The 16,237-nt window shown below is 46.8% G+C and overlaps 1 protein-coding gene across 1 annotated transcript in view; it reads right to left on the minus strand.

Annotated features, from left to right (window-relative positions):
• Positions 1–2,976: 2,976 nt before the first annotated feature.
• LOC140391301 (UDP-glucose:glycoprotein glucosyltransferase 1-like) overlaps positions 2,977–16,237 on the minus strand; it is a 183,335-nt gene continuing 170,074 nt past the window's right edge. The window contains exons 10-11 of the mRNA XM_072475895.1: positions 13,858–14,011; positions 2,977–3,536 (exon numbers count right to left, since the gene is read on the minus strand). Coding sequence (XP_072331996.1) covers positions 3,514–3,536; positions 13,858–14,011 — 177 coding nt within the window. The 3' untranslated portion in view covers positions 2,977–3,513. The remainder of the gene's footprint in view (positions 3,537–13,857; positions 14,012–16,237) is intronic.

The raw sequence follows: 16,237 nt of genomic DNA on the forward strand, positions 1-16,237 counted from the left end.
TGAAGCTGCAGCAGAAAGCTTTAATGTGAGACCAATAACACTGAGAGCCAACACCCTCATCAGGCTTTTTCAAGTGCTGCAAATAAGTAATTGATATTTTATTTTCGAAGAACAAAACAATTCTTATTGTTCCCGTTTGATTTGACCTGTGATTACATGCTGCATTTTATTGTGAGGATGGACAGTCACAGGCTGTTACGAAGTGAATTTCTGGGCAAACAATGTTGTTTTATAAATTTAGATACCCAATTCATTTTTTTTCCAATTAAGGGACAATTTAGCATGGCCAATTCACCTACTCTGCACAACTTTGGGATGCGGCGGTGAGCTCAGCACCGTGAGGCAGCAGTGCTAACCACTGCGCCACCATGCCAACCAACACCAATGGTTTTTAATTGATTGTGAACAACTGAAGAATCAAGTGATGCCCTCAGCTTACTGCCGCAGATTAATTATTCTTCGAAGTATATATTTGTTTTAAACCACTAATGAAAGGAGCATTTTTTAAAAAAGTACATGAAGACAAACTTCCTCAGGGCTTTCCTTGCTCCATCACTAACTTGAGGGTAAATAAATTTTTTTGGTGATAAGCTAGAAATGCCCCAAGGACATTCCTGGTGTATACTAACATTAGGCAATCAAAAAACACATTTCCACAATTACCTGGGCCAAATAAACTTGTTAATATATAGTATAGTATAGGCATAGATCTTTATTTTGTCTACTGCTGTTACATTAGTGTCAGGTCAATCCATTAACTGTGAACTTACTAAAATGTAACATGTACACGGTGAGCCCTGGGCTGGCAAAAAAACATTGGAACCAGGGAACTTTGTTAGTAATGACATTTCAAGTTTACTAATAAGCTAAATAAGCATTATTTTTGTGTACCAATTCTAAATCATAGAATTTACAGTGCAGAAGGAGGCCATTCAGCCTATTGAGTCTGCACCGGCCCTTGGAAAGAGCACCCTTCTTAAGCCCATGCTTCCACCCCATCCCCATAACCTTTTGGACACTAAGGAGCAATTTAGTATGGCCAGTCCACCTAACCTGCACATCTTTTGATTGTGAGAGGAAACTGGAGCACCCGGAGGAAACCCACAGACATGGGGAGAAAGTGCAAAATCCGCAAAATCCACACAGACAGTTACCTGAGGCGAAACCAAACCCGGAACCCTAGAATTGTGAGGCAGCAGTGCCGACCTGTTCCAACATATATAAGGTTGGTGCATACTGGAGATCAATATACATGGATTTACATTGCATTAATAATTTCATTCTTCTACCTAGTAGTACAACACTACTGTATAGTCACTCAATAACATACAACAGTAGTAAAGTTTACTATTTTATGTGATTCCTCATTACTCAGAAAGAAAGGCTCATTATACAAGCATAACATAAACCAACACCTATTTGTGAGGTTCGAAGACAAAATTCTGAACTTTAGATGAACAGGAATAGGTTTCAGGAAGTAAAGTCAAAGTTGAAAGCAAAGCATATTTTTTGATATTATAACCCTCTTTTGTAAACGATGAAAAATATTTTCTTATCAAAGAATTGCCATCGTGAATTAGGTATATTTCTGAAGCAATGGTACCAAATACCTAACAATAAGATCAGTTTCAGTTAAAATATGTGAGTTAACAAATATAGAAATCATAGAATATTACAGTAAGAAGTTTTACAACACCAGGTTAAAGTCCAACAGGTTTGTTTCGATGTCACTAGCTTTCGGAGCGCTGCACCTTCCTCAGGTGAATGAAGAGTTATGTTCCAGAAACATATATATAGACAGATTCAAAGATGCCAGACAATGCTTGGAATGCGAGCATTAGTAGGTGATTAAATCTTTACAGATCCAGAGATGGGGTAACCCCAGGTTAAAGAGGTGTGAATTGTGTCAAGCCAGGACAGTTGGTAGGATTTCGCAGGCTAGATGGTGGGGGATGAATGTAATGCGACATGAATACCAGGTCCCGGTTGAGGCCGCACTCATGTGTGTGGAACTTGGCTATAAGCTTCTGCTCGGCGATTCTGCGTTGTCGCAGAATTCTGAAGGCTGCCTTGGAGAACGCTTACCCGGAGATCAGAGGCTGAATGCTCTTGACTGCTGAAGTGTTTCCCGACTGGAAGGGAACATTCCTGCCTGGTGATTGTCGTGCGATGTCCGTTCATTCGTTGTCGCAGCGTCTGCATGGTCTCGCCAATGTACCACGTTTTGGGACATCCTTCCCTGCAGCGTATGAGGAAAAGCATTCCAACGTTGGCCGAGTCGCACGAGTATGTACCGCGTACCTGGTGGGTGGTGTTCTCGCGTGTAATGGTGGTATCCATGTCGATGATCTGGCACGTCTTGCAGAGATTGCCATGGCAGGGTTGTGTGGTGTCGTGGTCACAGCAAACTACCCAGCCTTCAGAACATACTCGTGCGACTCGGCCAATGTTGTCTACCTCATACGCTGCAGGAAAGGATGTCCCGAAACGTGGTACATTGGCGAGACCATGCAGACGCTGCGACAACGAATGAACGGACATCGTGCGACAATCACCAGGCAGGAATATTCCCTTACAGTCAGGGAACACTTCAGCAGTCAAGGGCATTCAGCCTCTGATCTCCAGGTAAGCGTTCTCCAAGGCGGCCTTCAGGACGCGCGACAACGCAGAATCGCCGAGCAGAAACTTATAGCCAAGTTCCGCACACATGAGTGCGGCATCAACCGGGACCTTGGATTCATGTCGCATTACATTCATCCCCCACCATCTGGCCTGCGAAATCCTACCAACTGTCCTGGCTTGACACAATTCACACCTCTTTAACCTGGGGTTACCCCATCTCTGGATCTGTAAAGATTTAATCACCTGCTAATGCTCGCATTCCAAGCATTGTCTGGCATCTTTGAATCTGTCTATATATATGTTTCTGGAACATACCTCTTCATTCACCTGAGGAAGGAGCAGCGCTCTGAAAGCTAGTGACATCGAAACAAACCTGTTGGACTTTAACCTGGTGTTGTAAAACCTCTTACTGTGCTCACCCCAGTCCAACACCGGCATCTCCACATCATAGAATTTTACAGCACTGAAGGAGGCCATTCAGCCTATCGTGACTGCACCGGCTCCTGAAAGAGATACCTAGCTAGTTCCATTCCCCAGCCCTATCTCCGTAGTCCTCTAAATTCATCACTTTCAAATACATATCTGATAATTATTTTCTGGAAACAGAATTATCTGCTTTCAACTTTGACCACAATCACACAGAAATGTGAATTTCACAGCAAAATGTTTCCAATATATTGGAAGCAAATCTTTCTGATGTCTATCCCAATGTTCATACATATCCATCATCTTCCAAACATAATTACTGTAACAAATCCATGTAAAATTGTACATTCTTGCATAGAGAGTTCTCAAGTTTGATACATCATAAGGTTCCAATGTACATCTTTTTACTATAATTCTAGTTGTTAACTATTTAGTGTGTAATGTAGGTTATTTGTTTCGTAGATGTTAGAGTTCATCTCGCTTAGGAGCTGGAAAGAAAGAAATTCTAGGTTAAATGCTACTTTCAGTAGATTCATCCCAAGCTTCACTGTGGCCTCAAGATGAGGCTTATTCAAATAGTGTTACAAATCATGCACTATGTATAGCATTATCAAACTATTGTTTTCAAAACGTTCCCTTAGAAATTATAGGATATGGGGGACTTCCGGTGACAGCGGGCTCCCGGAGCTGCACGTTGGAGGGCTCCCTTTCGGGAACAGCATTTTAGGGGTTTAACACCCAGTCCCAGGGGCAACAGAAGCGGCAAAAGCAGGGAGAAGGCACAGTGAAGGGAAATCTCGAAAAAAATGTTTAAAAAGGCCATGAAAAAAGCGGCTGAAAATCCGTCGGGGAGTGGAAAGGTCACTGCGGGAACGGCAAGAAAAGTGGAGGCTGGGGCACCAGGGGAGGCCACACTGCCCACGGCTGAAGAAATGACTAAGGTGATGGCCGTGGAACTTGAAAGGCAGTTCACAAAACACATGGAGGCGATGAGGAAGGAGATGGGGCGGTATTCAAAGTGCTGGTGGAGGAGGCGATTGCCCCGGTGAGGGCGGCGGTATTGAGCGCAGTGGCAGAGGTGCGGGAGCAAGGTGAGGTGCTGAAGGAAGTAGAAGAGACATTATTGCAGCACAGTGATCAACTTACCTCGATGAGGGTGATAGAGATCAACAAGGGTCTGCGAGCCAAAATGGATGACTTGGAAAACCGATCCAGGCGACAGAATCTGAGGATCGTGGGTCTGCCCGAAGGAGTGGAAGGCCCGAGGCCGACTGAGTATTTTGCCACAATGTTGGCGAAGCTAATGGGGGAGGGGGATGATCCATCCCAATATGAACTGGATCGGGCTCATCGGTCGTGGAGGCCTATACCAAAGGAGAGTGAGCCGCCAAGAGTAGTGACTCTGTGTTTTCGTAGGTACAGTGTGAAGGAGAAGGTCCTGTGCTGGGCAAAGCAGAAGCGGGTGGTGCAGTCGGCTGGAGCTGGTATATGCATATATCAGGACTTTACGGTGGAGCTGGCGAGGAGGCGGGTTGCATTCAGCCGGGTGAAGAAGGCACTGTAAATCAGTAAGGTGCAGTGCTGCATAGTATACCCAGCTAAGTTGAGGGTGACCTACAAATCCAAGGACTTTTATTTTGGGACGGCGGAAGCAGTGGAGGAGTTTGCGATGGCAGAAGGACTGTGTCTGAATTGAGAAATGGTCATGTACCGATGTAGCCTTGTGTAACTGTATTTTTTCTCTGCATGCTGGTGTATGTGCTAAATGAGCCAACGTTGTATATATTTGGACAAGGGAAGAGATGGGACTTTCACTTGCAATGATGGTTCTTTGGGGCTTGGGTGTGTATGCGGGGTTTGTATGCTAAAGGGGATTTCTTGGTTTTCCTGGGACCAGGCAAGGGGGAAAGAGACACGGGCAGGGGCCTCCACGCTGGCCGGTTTAAGCTGGCCAGTGAACGGGAGTGAGGTGGGGGGTTGGGGCTGCGGCCATCGGAGCCTGGCAGAACAGGTTCCGATGAGTCTAGCCGGGGTGGAAAGTTGGGGGAAGGAACGGAGGTTGGGGGAAGGAGTTTTGTAAGAGGAAGTGGAGGGGAGGTGTCGGGGGGGGGGGGTTGATGCACTATCAATTGGAATAATCGAGGCTTTATTGAGCAAAGATGTTGTGCCTCCTGTAGCTGGAACCAGAATGGCAAGCACACACATTTATACGCTGCCTACTGGGTGGAACCAGCAGGCAGGGATTTATCCATGTACCTCTACTATACAGTTCTTACCGTAATACATGTAATACTGCGAGTGGTGACTACCACAGGTTTACAATTCACGGGTGTAATTTACGGTACTCTTTCGGGGATTGGATAGCATTGAATGTTAGGGGAGAGGTGGTCTCTATAGGTCAATGGTGACCATAGGCAATTCCTGATTCCTTTTTCTTTCTTTTCCTTTGTTTTTCCCACCGTGGGAGGGTTTGTTTTATTTGATGCTTATATTGTCAGGTGGGCCGTTGTTTGCGGTGGTGGGAGGATGGGATCGTTGTTGTTGATAAGGGAATTGACTTTGTATTTGTTACCGTTTACTGCTTGTTGGTGGGGTGTAAATTCTGAAGAAAATGTGAAATGGAGAATAAAAATATTTTAGAAAAAAAATAAAATTGTAGGATATCATATAATGATCAAATTGACTGATGATCATGTTTTAAAACAAAAATATTTTTATTCTCCTTTTTCACATTTTCATCCAAATCTATACCCACCAACAAATAATCAACGATAACAAAAACAATGTCAATCCCCTGGCCAACAATTCCTTCAACCCGCCAACCCTCAACATTTTAAATACAAACATCATGAAAAGGATTCAGGTATCCACCATCCACCCATACATAGTCACCGACAACATACAAAGTCCAACTCCCCCGCACCCCCAACCCAAACCCCCTCCCCCCCCAATGTTCAATGTCATCCAATTCTTAAAAGTGCATAATAAACAAAGCCCATGCATTGCAGAATCCTTCCATCCTTCCCCTCAACTCAAACTTCACCTTCTCGAGTGTTGAAAACTTCAACAGATCCCCTCACCACGCCAGGGCACAGGGCGGCGAGACTGACCTCCATCCCAACAGGATCCGCCTTTGGGCGACCAGCAAGGCAAAGGCTAAAACATCTGCCTCCGCACCCGCTTCCAACCCCGGCCGACCCGATACCCCGAATATGTCCTCCAGGGGATCCGGCTCAAGCCTCACATGTACCACCTTCAAAATTACCCTGAACAGCTCCCTCCAATACCCCTCCAGTTTTGGACAGGACCAAAACATATGAACGTGGTTTGCACCCCCTGCCCTCTGCAGACGTTGACAAACATCCTCCATCCCCTCAAAGAGTCGGCTCATCCGGCCCTGCTACCTTCCCCAACTGCATCCTCCCAATTGCATCTTTTATCTCCTGCTCTGCTATCGTCCCTTCCAAAACGGCCCTGTCTTCCACCCCCAACCTCGGGTATTCCAACCCATCGAGAAATTCCTGCATCTCCCGATCCTCCCCAGGTGGCTCCAACCTATACAATCTCTCGTAAAACTCCTCAAACACCCTATTAATCTGATCTGGAGCCACACCAACTTCCCTGCCCTATCCTGCACCTGAACAATTTCCCTCACCGCTGCCTCCCTCCAAAATTGACCTGCCAGCATGCAGGTCCCACCTTTTCTCTATACTCATAGACCGCTCCCCTCTCTTGACTCAGTTGGCTTTTGGACAGCCGGTCAAAACTCGCCTGGAACTCCTTTGTTGTTTCCAAGTGTTGGATCCATATCCTCTGCATACCTCCTATCCACTTCCAACATCTCATCTATTAACCTTTGCCATTCCACCATCTCCTCCTTATCCATCTTTGCCTTAAATTATATCACTTTGCCCCTCACCACTGCCTTCAAAACTTCCAATACCACCGCCTGCGATACCTCACCCGTACAATTAAACTGCACATATTCCGTCTCACTTTTCCAATCTTATCACGAAACCCTCGGTCTCCCAACAGCCCCACATCCGATCTGCACCCCCGCCTCTGCACTATTCCCTTCTCCAACACCATATCAACCCAGTGTGGGGCATAGTCCGATATCGCAATTGCCGAATATTCCAACCCCTTGATCCCGGCCGACAGCCATGAATAGGCTTATGAACTGAAGAGAAGAAAGAATACTCCCGCTCCCCCGGGTGCACGAAGTTCCAAGGATCCACTCCTCCCATTTTCACCATTAGCCCAGCCAACACCTTCGCTCCCCCTGACTAGGTAAGCGATCGGAGATGTGACCTGTCCAATTTAGGCTCCTGCAGCATATTCCAGTCTCCACCCACTATAAATTCAAGTCGGGGATAGCCCCACACACCTTGCATCATCCCAGTTGGGACCATACAAGCTTACCAACGCCACCAACCTCACTTCCAATGCCTCTGTCACTTTTACGTACCTACCTCCCTGATCCACCACAACTTTCCCCACTTGGAACCTCACTCTTTTATTCACCAGAACCGCAACCCTACTATCAAAACCCGAGTGAAACAATGCTAACCCAGCCCTTTCTAAGTCTCCCCTGATCCTTCACCCTCCAGTGAGTCCACCTCCTTGCTTATCCACCATTATCATAATTTAGGGCCCTACCCACTGAGCCTGACCCGTCCCTATCCATTGTAGACGTTGAACCCCGTCCCCCCCCTCCCAGAATCTCTCCCCCCCCCCTACAATCCCTCTCGAAGAAACCTCACACAGTGTCAATCCCCCGCCCCCCACCCCCCCTTTTCTCACCTTCGAGGCCCATTGAAACCTGCTCACCAGGCTCCAATGTCGGCAGCGCCTTCCCCCACAGCATCTCTGCTCACTAGCTGACTTAAGTTAGCTAGTGCGGGGACCCCTGCTCAGGCCTTTCCTCCCCTCCCGCCCAGTCCCAGGAACAAAAGAAAACAATCAAATATACACTTTTCGTAAAAACATCGTCGTTACAAAGAACAGCAACAAAAAACTTGAACCTCTATAACAGCATGGAGGAACATTATTCAAAGTTACATATATATATTCTCCCACTCTTTACTTCTGTCCCACGCCTTCTGCCTTCATAAATGCCTCTGCCGTCTCAAATTAAAAGTCTCTGGAGTTGTAGGTCACCCTTAGCTTTGCTGGAAACACTGTCGTACAACGCCGCCTTCACTCAGCCGAAAGCCGCTCGCCGCTTTTCCAGTTCCCCGTCAAGTCCTGATAGATATGAACCTTGGCACCCGCCCATTGCACCTCCCGCTTCTGCTTTGCCCAGTTCAATACCTTCTCCTTCATCTGATATCTGAAAAAACAGATAATCACTGCCCTTGGTGGCTCGTTTAACTTAGGCTTAGGCCTCAGCGACTGATGTGCTCGGTCCAATTCATACCGAGAGTGTTCTTCTCCCTCCCCCATCAGTTCTGCCAACATCTGTGGTCCTGCCCTCCGCCCCCTCGAGCAGGTCCACAATCCTTAAATTTTGTTGTCTTGAGCAGTTCTCCATATCCTCCAGCTTTGCTCACAACCTCTTATTGGCCTCAACCACCCTCTGCAGCTCATCTCCCATTGAGGTGAGCTGATCGCTGTGCCACGACATGACCTCCTCCACTCCCTTCATCTTCTCAATCTGATCCGTCACCTCCGCCTACGCCTATGCAACAGCTACCTTCACTGGGACAATTGCCTCCTCTACCAACACCTTCAGCGCCACCGCCATCTCCTTTCTCATCACCTCAATATGCTTTGCAAACTGCTCTTCAAGCTCTTGAGACACCACCTCAGCCATCTTCTCTGCTGTTAGCAGTGTGGCTCCACTCAGCGGCCCGACCTCCGCCCTCTTGTCAGCCCCCAACCTGGTCCTCATACTCTACGGCGAGCTCTCATTCTCTCCCTTCCTCGCTGCTTTCTTCCTCTAATTTTTGGACATCTTTCGCCTCTTTGCCGGTTCTTAGTTCTTCATAAATTGCCCTCAGGGCTGGGCATTAAAAATTCCCGAGAAGAAAAAAAACATGCACCTCAAGCAGGAGCCACCTAACGTGTGACCCCTCTACATGCTGCCTTTGTCTGCCTCATGTTCTGGGCCCTGCCCCGCCGCTCCGGTTGCTTCAAGCACTGACCTCAGTCTCACTGCTCCTGCTGCTCCACACTTTGCCTTCAGTCCTGCTGCTCCACACTTTGCCTTCAGTCCTGCTGCTCCACACTTTGCCTTCAGTCCTGCTGCTCCACACTTTGCCTTCAGTCCTGCTGCTCCACACTTTGTCTTCTGTCCTGCTGCTCCACACTTTGTCTTCTGTCCTGCTGCTCCACACTTTGCCTTCAGTCCTGCTGCTCCACACTTTGCCTTCAGTCCTGCTGCTCCACACTTTGCCTTCTGTCCTGCTGCTCCACACTTTGCCTTCAGTCCTGCTGCTCCACACTTTGTCTTCTGTCCTGCTGCTCCACACTTTGTCTTCTGTCCTGCTGCTCCACACTTTGCCTTCAGTCCTGCTGCTCCACACTTTGCCTTCAGTCCTGCTGCTCCACACTTTGTCTTCTGTCCTGCTGCTCCACACTTTGTCTTCTGTCCTGCTGCTCCACACTTTGTCTTCTGTCCTGCTGCTCCACACTTTGTCTTCTGTCCTGCTGCTCCACACTTTGCCTTCAGTCCTGCTGCTCCACACTTTGCCTTCAGTCCTGCTGCTCCACACTTTGTCTTCTGTCCTGCTGCTCCACACTTTGTCTTCTGTCCTGCTGCTCCACACTTTGTCTTCTGTTCTGCTGCTCCACACTTTGCCTTCAGTCCTGCTGCTCCACACTTTGTCTTCTGTCCTGCTGCTCCACACTTTGCCTTCAGTCCTGCTGCTCCACACTTTGTCTTCAGTCCTGCTGCTCCACACTTTGTCTTCTGTTCTGCTGCTCCACACTTTGCCTTCAGTCCTGCTGCTCCACACTTTGTCTTCTGTCCTGCTGCTCCACACTTTGTCTTCTGTTCTGCTGCTCCACACTTTGCCTTCAGTCCTGCTGCTCCACACTTTGTCTTCAGTCCTGCTGCTCCACACTTTGCCTTCAGTCCTGCTGCTCCACACTTTGTCTTCAGTCCTGCTGCTCCACACTTTGCCTTCAGTCCTGTTGCTCCACACTTTGCCTTCAGTCCTGTTGCTCCACACTTTGCCTTCAGCCCTGCTGCTCCCACTGCCTCACCCTCTGCCACTGTTTCGGCTGCATCGCTCCTGGATTCGGGCCTGCCGCCTTGACTGCCTCGTGTTGGACTCTGCACCCGCCGCTCCAACTGCCGCGCACTCCGGGCTCAACACCTCCGCTCCGGCATCCCGACACTCCTGCGGGATTTTTCACCGGTTTTAAAACGGTTTGGTTTGGCGCCCATCCCTTGGGCCTTAAGGCCAGAAAAGATCTCGAAAAATAACAGGACCCCCGCCCCCCGAAAACACCCAAAAATGTATCCTCTGGCGGGAGCCTCTTCGTCATGCGGCTGCTCCGCTCACGAACGCCACCGGAGGTCTCGACCAATGATGTTAACCAAATGATCAACATAACAAATTTTGCATGTATAAAGCAGTTCTGATGGATCCTTTAAGCAGCAAACTAAGAATACGCTCACTCTCTTTTAAATCAGTTACTTTGATATCAGTTGATTTCAATATGTTGTATGGTGGGATTTTGGAGGACGGTAAGGTGTCCATGGCGGGTGTTGAGGCTAAATGAGAGGGTGAGCTGGGGGCGAAGTTGGAGGAGGGCTTGTGGTATGAGGTGCTCTGGTGGGTGAATGCCTTGGCTTGTGTGCAATTCTGGGGCTGATACATAGAACATTACAGCGCAGTACAGGCCCTTCGGCCCTCGATGTTGCGCCGACCTGTGAAACCACTCTAAAGCCCATCTACACTATTCCCTTATCGTCCATATGTCTATCCAATGACCATTTGAATGCCCTTAGTGTTGGCGAGTCCATGACTGTTGCAGGCAGGGCATTCCACGCCCTTACTACTCTCTGAGTAAAGAACCTACCTCTGACATCTGTCTTATATCTTTCTCCCCTCAATTTAAAGCTATGTCCCCTCGTGCTAGACATCACCATCCGAGGAAAAAGGCTCTCACTGTCCACCCTATCCAATCCTCTGATCATCTTGTATGCCTCAATTAAGTCACCTCTTAACCTTCTCTCTAAAGAAAACAGCCTCAAGTCCCTCAGCCTTTCCTCATAAGATCTTCCCTCCATACCAGGCAACATTCTGGTAAATCTCCTCTGCATCCTTTCCAATGCTTCCACATCCTTCCTATAATGCGGCGACCAGAATTACACGCAATACTCCAAATGCGGCCACACCAGAGTTTTGTACAGCTGCAACATGGTCTCATGGCTCCGAAACTCAATCCCTCTACAAGTAAAAGCGAACACACCATACGCCTTCTTAACAACCCAGCCTTGGTGGCAACTTTCAGGGATCTATGTACATGGACACTGAGATTTCTTTGCTCATCCACACTGCCAAGAATCTTACCATTAGCCCAGTACTCTGTCTTCCTGTTATTCCTTCCAAAATGAATCACCTCACACTTTTCTGCATTAAACTCCATTTGCCACCTCTCAGCCCAGTGCTGCAGCTTATCTATGTCCCTCTGTAACTTGTAATATCCTTCCGCACTGTCCACAACTCCACCGACTTTAGTATCATCTGCAAATTTACTCACCCAACCTTCTACGCCCTCCTCCAGGTCATTTATAAAAATGACAAACAGCAGTGGCCCCAAAACAGATCCTTGTGGTACACCTCTAGTAACTGGACTCCAGTCTGAACATTTCCCATCACCCACCACTCTTTGTCTTCCAGCTAGCCAATTTCTGCTCCAAACTGCTAAATCACCCTGAATCCCATGCCTCCGTATGGACTCTGCCCTACCGTGGGGAACCTTATCAAACACTTTACTGAAATCCATATACACCACATCACCTGCTTTACCCTCATCCACCTGTTTGGTCATCTTCTCAAAGAACTCAATAAGGTTTGTGAGGCACGACCTACCCTTCATAAAACCGTGTTGACTATCTCTAATCAAATTATTCCTTTCCAGATGATTACACATCCCTATCTCTTATAAACCTTTCCAAGATTTTGCCCACAACAGAAGTAAGGCTCACTGGTCTATAGTTACCGGGGTTGTCTCTACTTCCCTTCTACAGCTGAAGATGATGTACAGGGTGCACCTAACAAAGGATGAGCTGCTGTTGAGGGGGTGGATGATGACTGTGAGCGATGTGGAAGGGGCCCTGCAAACCATGTACATAGGTTTTGACCTTGCCCGAAACTGGAAAAGTTTTGGAGGAGTGTTTTCAGCACCATCTCGGGGGGTTTTGCATGTTGATGGAAGCCATATTCGGGGTGTCAGACTGGCTGGTGCTGCAGATGGATGCGGAGGCAAATGTCTTAGCCTTTGCCTCGCTGATTGCTCACAGGTGGGTCTTGTTGGGGTGAAGGCTAGCTTCTTCACCCTGTGCCTCGACGTTGCGGGGGGACCTGCTGGAGTTTTTGACCCTGGTGAAGGTGAAATTTGCTCTTGAGGGGAGCAAGTGATGGATTCCACAATAGTTGGGGTTGCATTTGCTTGTTGAGGGAGGAGCGGGGGAGAATTTGGTTTTGCTACTGTTGTAAATTGTAAAAATGTTGAATATTTTGATTAAAAATACTTTTTTTTAAAAAAAATTAGGAGAGGGGAATGTGCAACGAGACCTGGGTGTCCTCGTACTCCAGTCACTGAAGGCAAGCATGCAGGTGCAGCAGGCGGTAAAGAAAGCAAATGGTATGTGTTTGACCCTCCTACGGGGACAGAACTTGTACAGCAGCTGATTCCCCCTCCTACACCTCAGAGCTACCCAGGCGACTAGGGGGCAGAGCTTCCTCCCAATTGGAGGAACTCGCCACAGGATATAAATGCCAACTAGGGGCCAGGTCGAGGAGGGTGACCCTGTGGGGATTGGAGAGATGCGATTGTTGTACTTAGTGTGAGAATAAAGAGTTGCATCCTGTCAGCATGGCCTCTCGTCCTTGCCTACATTTATAATAGTATGGTGGCCTTCATAGCGAGAGGACTTGTGTAGGGATGTCTTGCTGTAATTATACAGGGCCTTGGTGAGGCCACACCTGGAATATTGTGTGCAGTTTTGGTCTCCTTTTCTGAGGAAGGATGCTCCAGAGGGAGTGCAGTGGTGGTTTATCAGACTGATTCCAGGGATGGCGGTACTGACATATGAGGAGAGATTGCATTGGTTAGGATTATATTCACTGGAGTTCAGAAGAATAAAGGGGGATCTCATAGAAACCTATAACATTCGCACAAGTCTAAACAGAGTAGCTGCAGGAAGGATGTACCCAATGGTGGGTGTGTCCAGAACCAGGGATCACAGTGTGAGGATATGCGGTAGACTTAGGGCAGAGATGAGGAGACGTTTCTTCTCCCAGAGAATGGTTGGCCTGTTGAATTTGTTACCACAGGAAGTATTTGAAGCCAGAATATTGTCTGGTTTCAAGAAGCAGTTAGATATAATGAAGGGCATCAAAGATTATGGGGGGGAAAGTGGGATTAGGCTACTGAGTTAGATGATCAGACATCATAATGAATGGTGGAGCAGGCTTGAAGGGCCAAATGGCCTCCTACTTTCTATGTTTCTAAATGTTATTAATACATTATATTACGCTGTAAAATATTTCAATTTTTGATAGCTTATTTGTAAAAAATTAAACATTTACTGATCCATTTAAACAAAAATTCTGAGGGCCAACATCTTACCTGAAGACTGTAAATTTGCTTTTGTGTGGTTATCCTTTTTCTGTTCCTCCATTCTCTTTGACAACTCCTTTATTTCATTATCATAATCATTCCACTCTGGTACAATCCGCACAGCAGCTTTTAACTTGGGTTCTTTGGTCTTGGGGTTGTTGCACTAAAATGTAAAGAATTTTTTAAAAGGCATTTTTTCTCCTTAAGATGCTGTTGGTATGATATAAGAAAACTACAACAGGCTGTTTAATAGAAAATAAAAGCAATTCAAGACAACACAACTTGTTTCTTAAGGGATATAATTTGAATGGCACCCCATTCACTCCCACAATCATGCACTGTGATAGTGGAGTCGGACACTTTAGGAACTTTCAAGCGGTTATTGGATAGGCACATGGAGCTCACCAGAATGACAGGGAGTAGCATAGCTTGATCTTGGTTTCAGACAAGGCTTGGCACATCGAGGGCCGAAGGGCCTGTTCTGTGCTGTACTGTTCTATGCTCTATGCACAGTAGCAGTAGCATGTATTATCTACAAGATGCAGTGCAACAACTCACCAAGGCTCCTTAGGCAGCACTTTCCAAACCCACGACCACTGCCATCCCCAACAGTAGTTCCCAAACTTTAACATCCTGCAAACCCCTTTCATGAAAATGCCACCCCCTCCTAAAAACAAATTTTTCACCAAGATTTTCTTCCTTATCTGAATATAAATGATAAAAGTGGTAAAAAAAGTTATGATACTTTATTACACACTATTAATTACATTTATTACATTATTAATTTTATTTCATGTTGTAATCAGCAACACTCTTCCAAGATTTTACTTCAATAACATGTATCGCTTTGATTAAGCCTAAACTCATAGTTCAGTGCACTGATGAGAACTTAGCAGTATTGTACCTTTTGAGTCTGTGCCCACAATTGCTGGCTACTGCTCTGTCACAAGAAGTGTGAAGGAGAGAGACCTGTTTGCCAGCTATCCAGGCTGTTGACCACATCCAAAAACCCTGGGTTTTAATATTCAAACAGCTTGCAAGTTGTGTGGCAATGTACATCTTGGGACCCTTTCAACTTTTGAGCAAAGCAGCATGATTATTTCTCCAGCAAAATGTAATAAGTGAATGCTAGCTCCCTAATACAAACTAGATGGGAAAAAAATCAAACCTATTTACATATAAGGAATTGCTGGATTCCATGTGTGAATGATGGGGGAATGGTCCAATCATTTCCATTCATGAGTTGCCACCAAATGGAGGCTTTAATATTGGGTGTTGATACAATAAAGGCATCTTTGATTTTCTACCAGCAGGAAAAGTAGCATCCTACCATTCAACAATGCATGAAGGGATTGGTGAGAATTCAGAGAAGAGGGTGCAGACTCGATGGGACGAATAGTCTCTTTCTGCACTGTACGGATTCTATGATTCTATTCAAAGTCCTAGAGAAGAGGTACGGGTCCTGGGCCACAGATCATCGAAGGACTGGATTGGGGGATAACGTCAAGCTCGGGATGGGAAGGGTCTTGGGCCACAGAAAACACCAAAGTTACAGTTGACCTTTTTTTGTGTGGAAGGGCAAGGATGGGGGCAGGGGACATAGTGTGGCCTGCCAGGGTGTTATATTAAAATGCAGCTTCTTGTCTAAAGTTCCAACAGCACAACTCCAAAGTCCAAGTAGAAGACACAGTATATTCAATCACAGGCCACACTCCAACTTCCATGAGGTCAAAGACAAAGAGATAGCGGTCATTCAGAATAACAGCAATTATTGGATAAGTAGTGTGGTATTATCAGGTATTACGGTACCTGAGAGGCTGAAGTACCATTGGTTAAACATAGGGGTTTACCATTGGCTGTATAGTATAGTAGCTCCGCCCTGATAGGCGGGGTATAAGAACCTGTGCCGTCCCAGCAGTCCTCATTCTGTACCTGAGCTGCTGGGGAACAGTTCTAGCTTATTAAAGCTTTCAGTTGCACTACAACCTCGTTTTAGTAGTTATTGATCATGCATCAATTTAATAAGCTAGAACTAAGTAGAAAGAATGGACCTCCGAATCAAGCCGGAGTGTCTGTAACTCAGTCCCCACGCACCAAACTCAGCGGCGATTTTTAAGCACTGGCTGGCATGTTTTAAAGACTACCTTGAGACGGCTGGAGGCACACCCTCGGGGGAGCAGAAACTGCATGTCCTGCACTCGAGTAAACCCAGAGATCTACACCCTCATCGAGGAGGCGGAAGATTTTGATGGAGCAATCGAACTTTTAAAAGGGCACTATATTCGCCCAGTAAATCAGGTCTACACTTGTCACCTGCTTGCAACAAGACGACAAAACCCCAAGGAATTGTTGGAGGAATTCTTCCGCGCGCTATTGGTACTGGGCAGAA

Source organism: Scyliorhinus torazame, chromosome 15 (genome assembly GCF_047496885.1).
Source record: "Scyliorhinus torazame isolate Kashiwa2021f chromosome 15, sScyTor2.1, whole genome shotgun sequence".
Classification (NCBI taxonomy): Eukaryota; Metazoa; Chordata; class Chondrichthyes; order Carcharhiniformes; family Scyliorhinidae; genus Scyliorhinus; species Scyliorhinus torazame.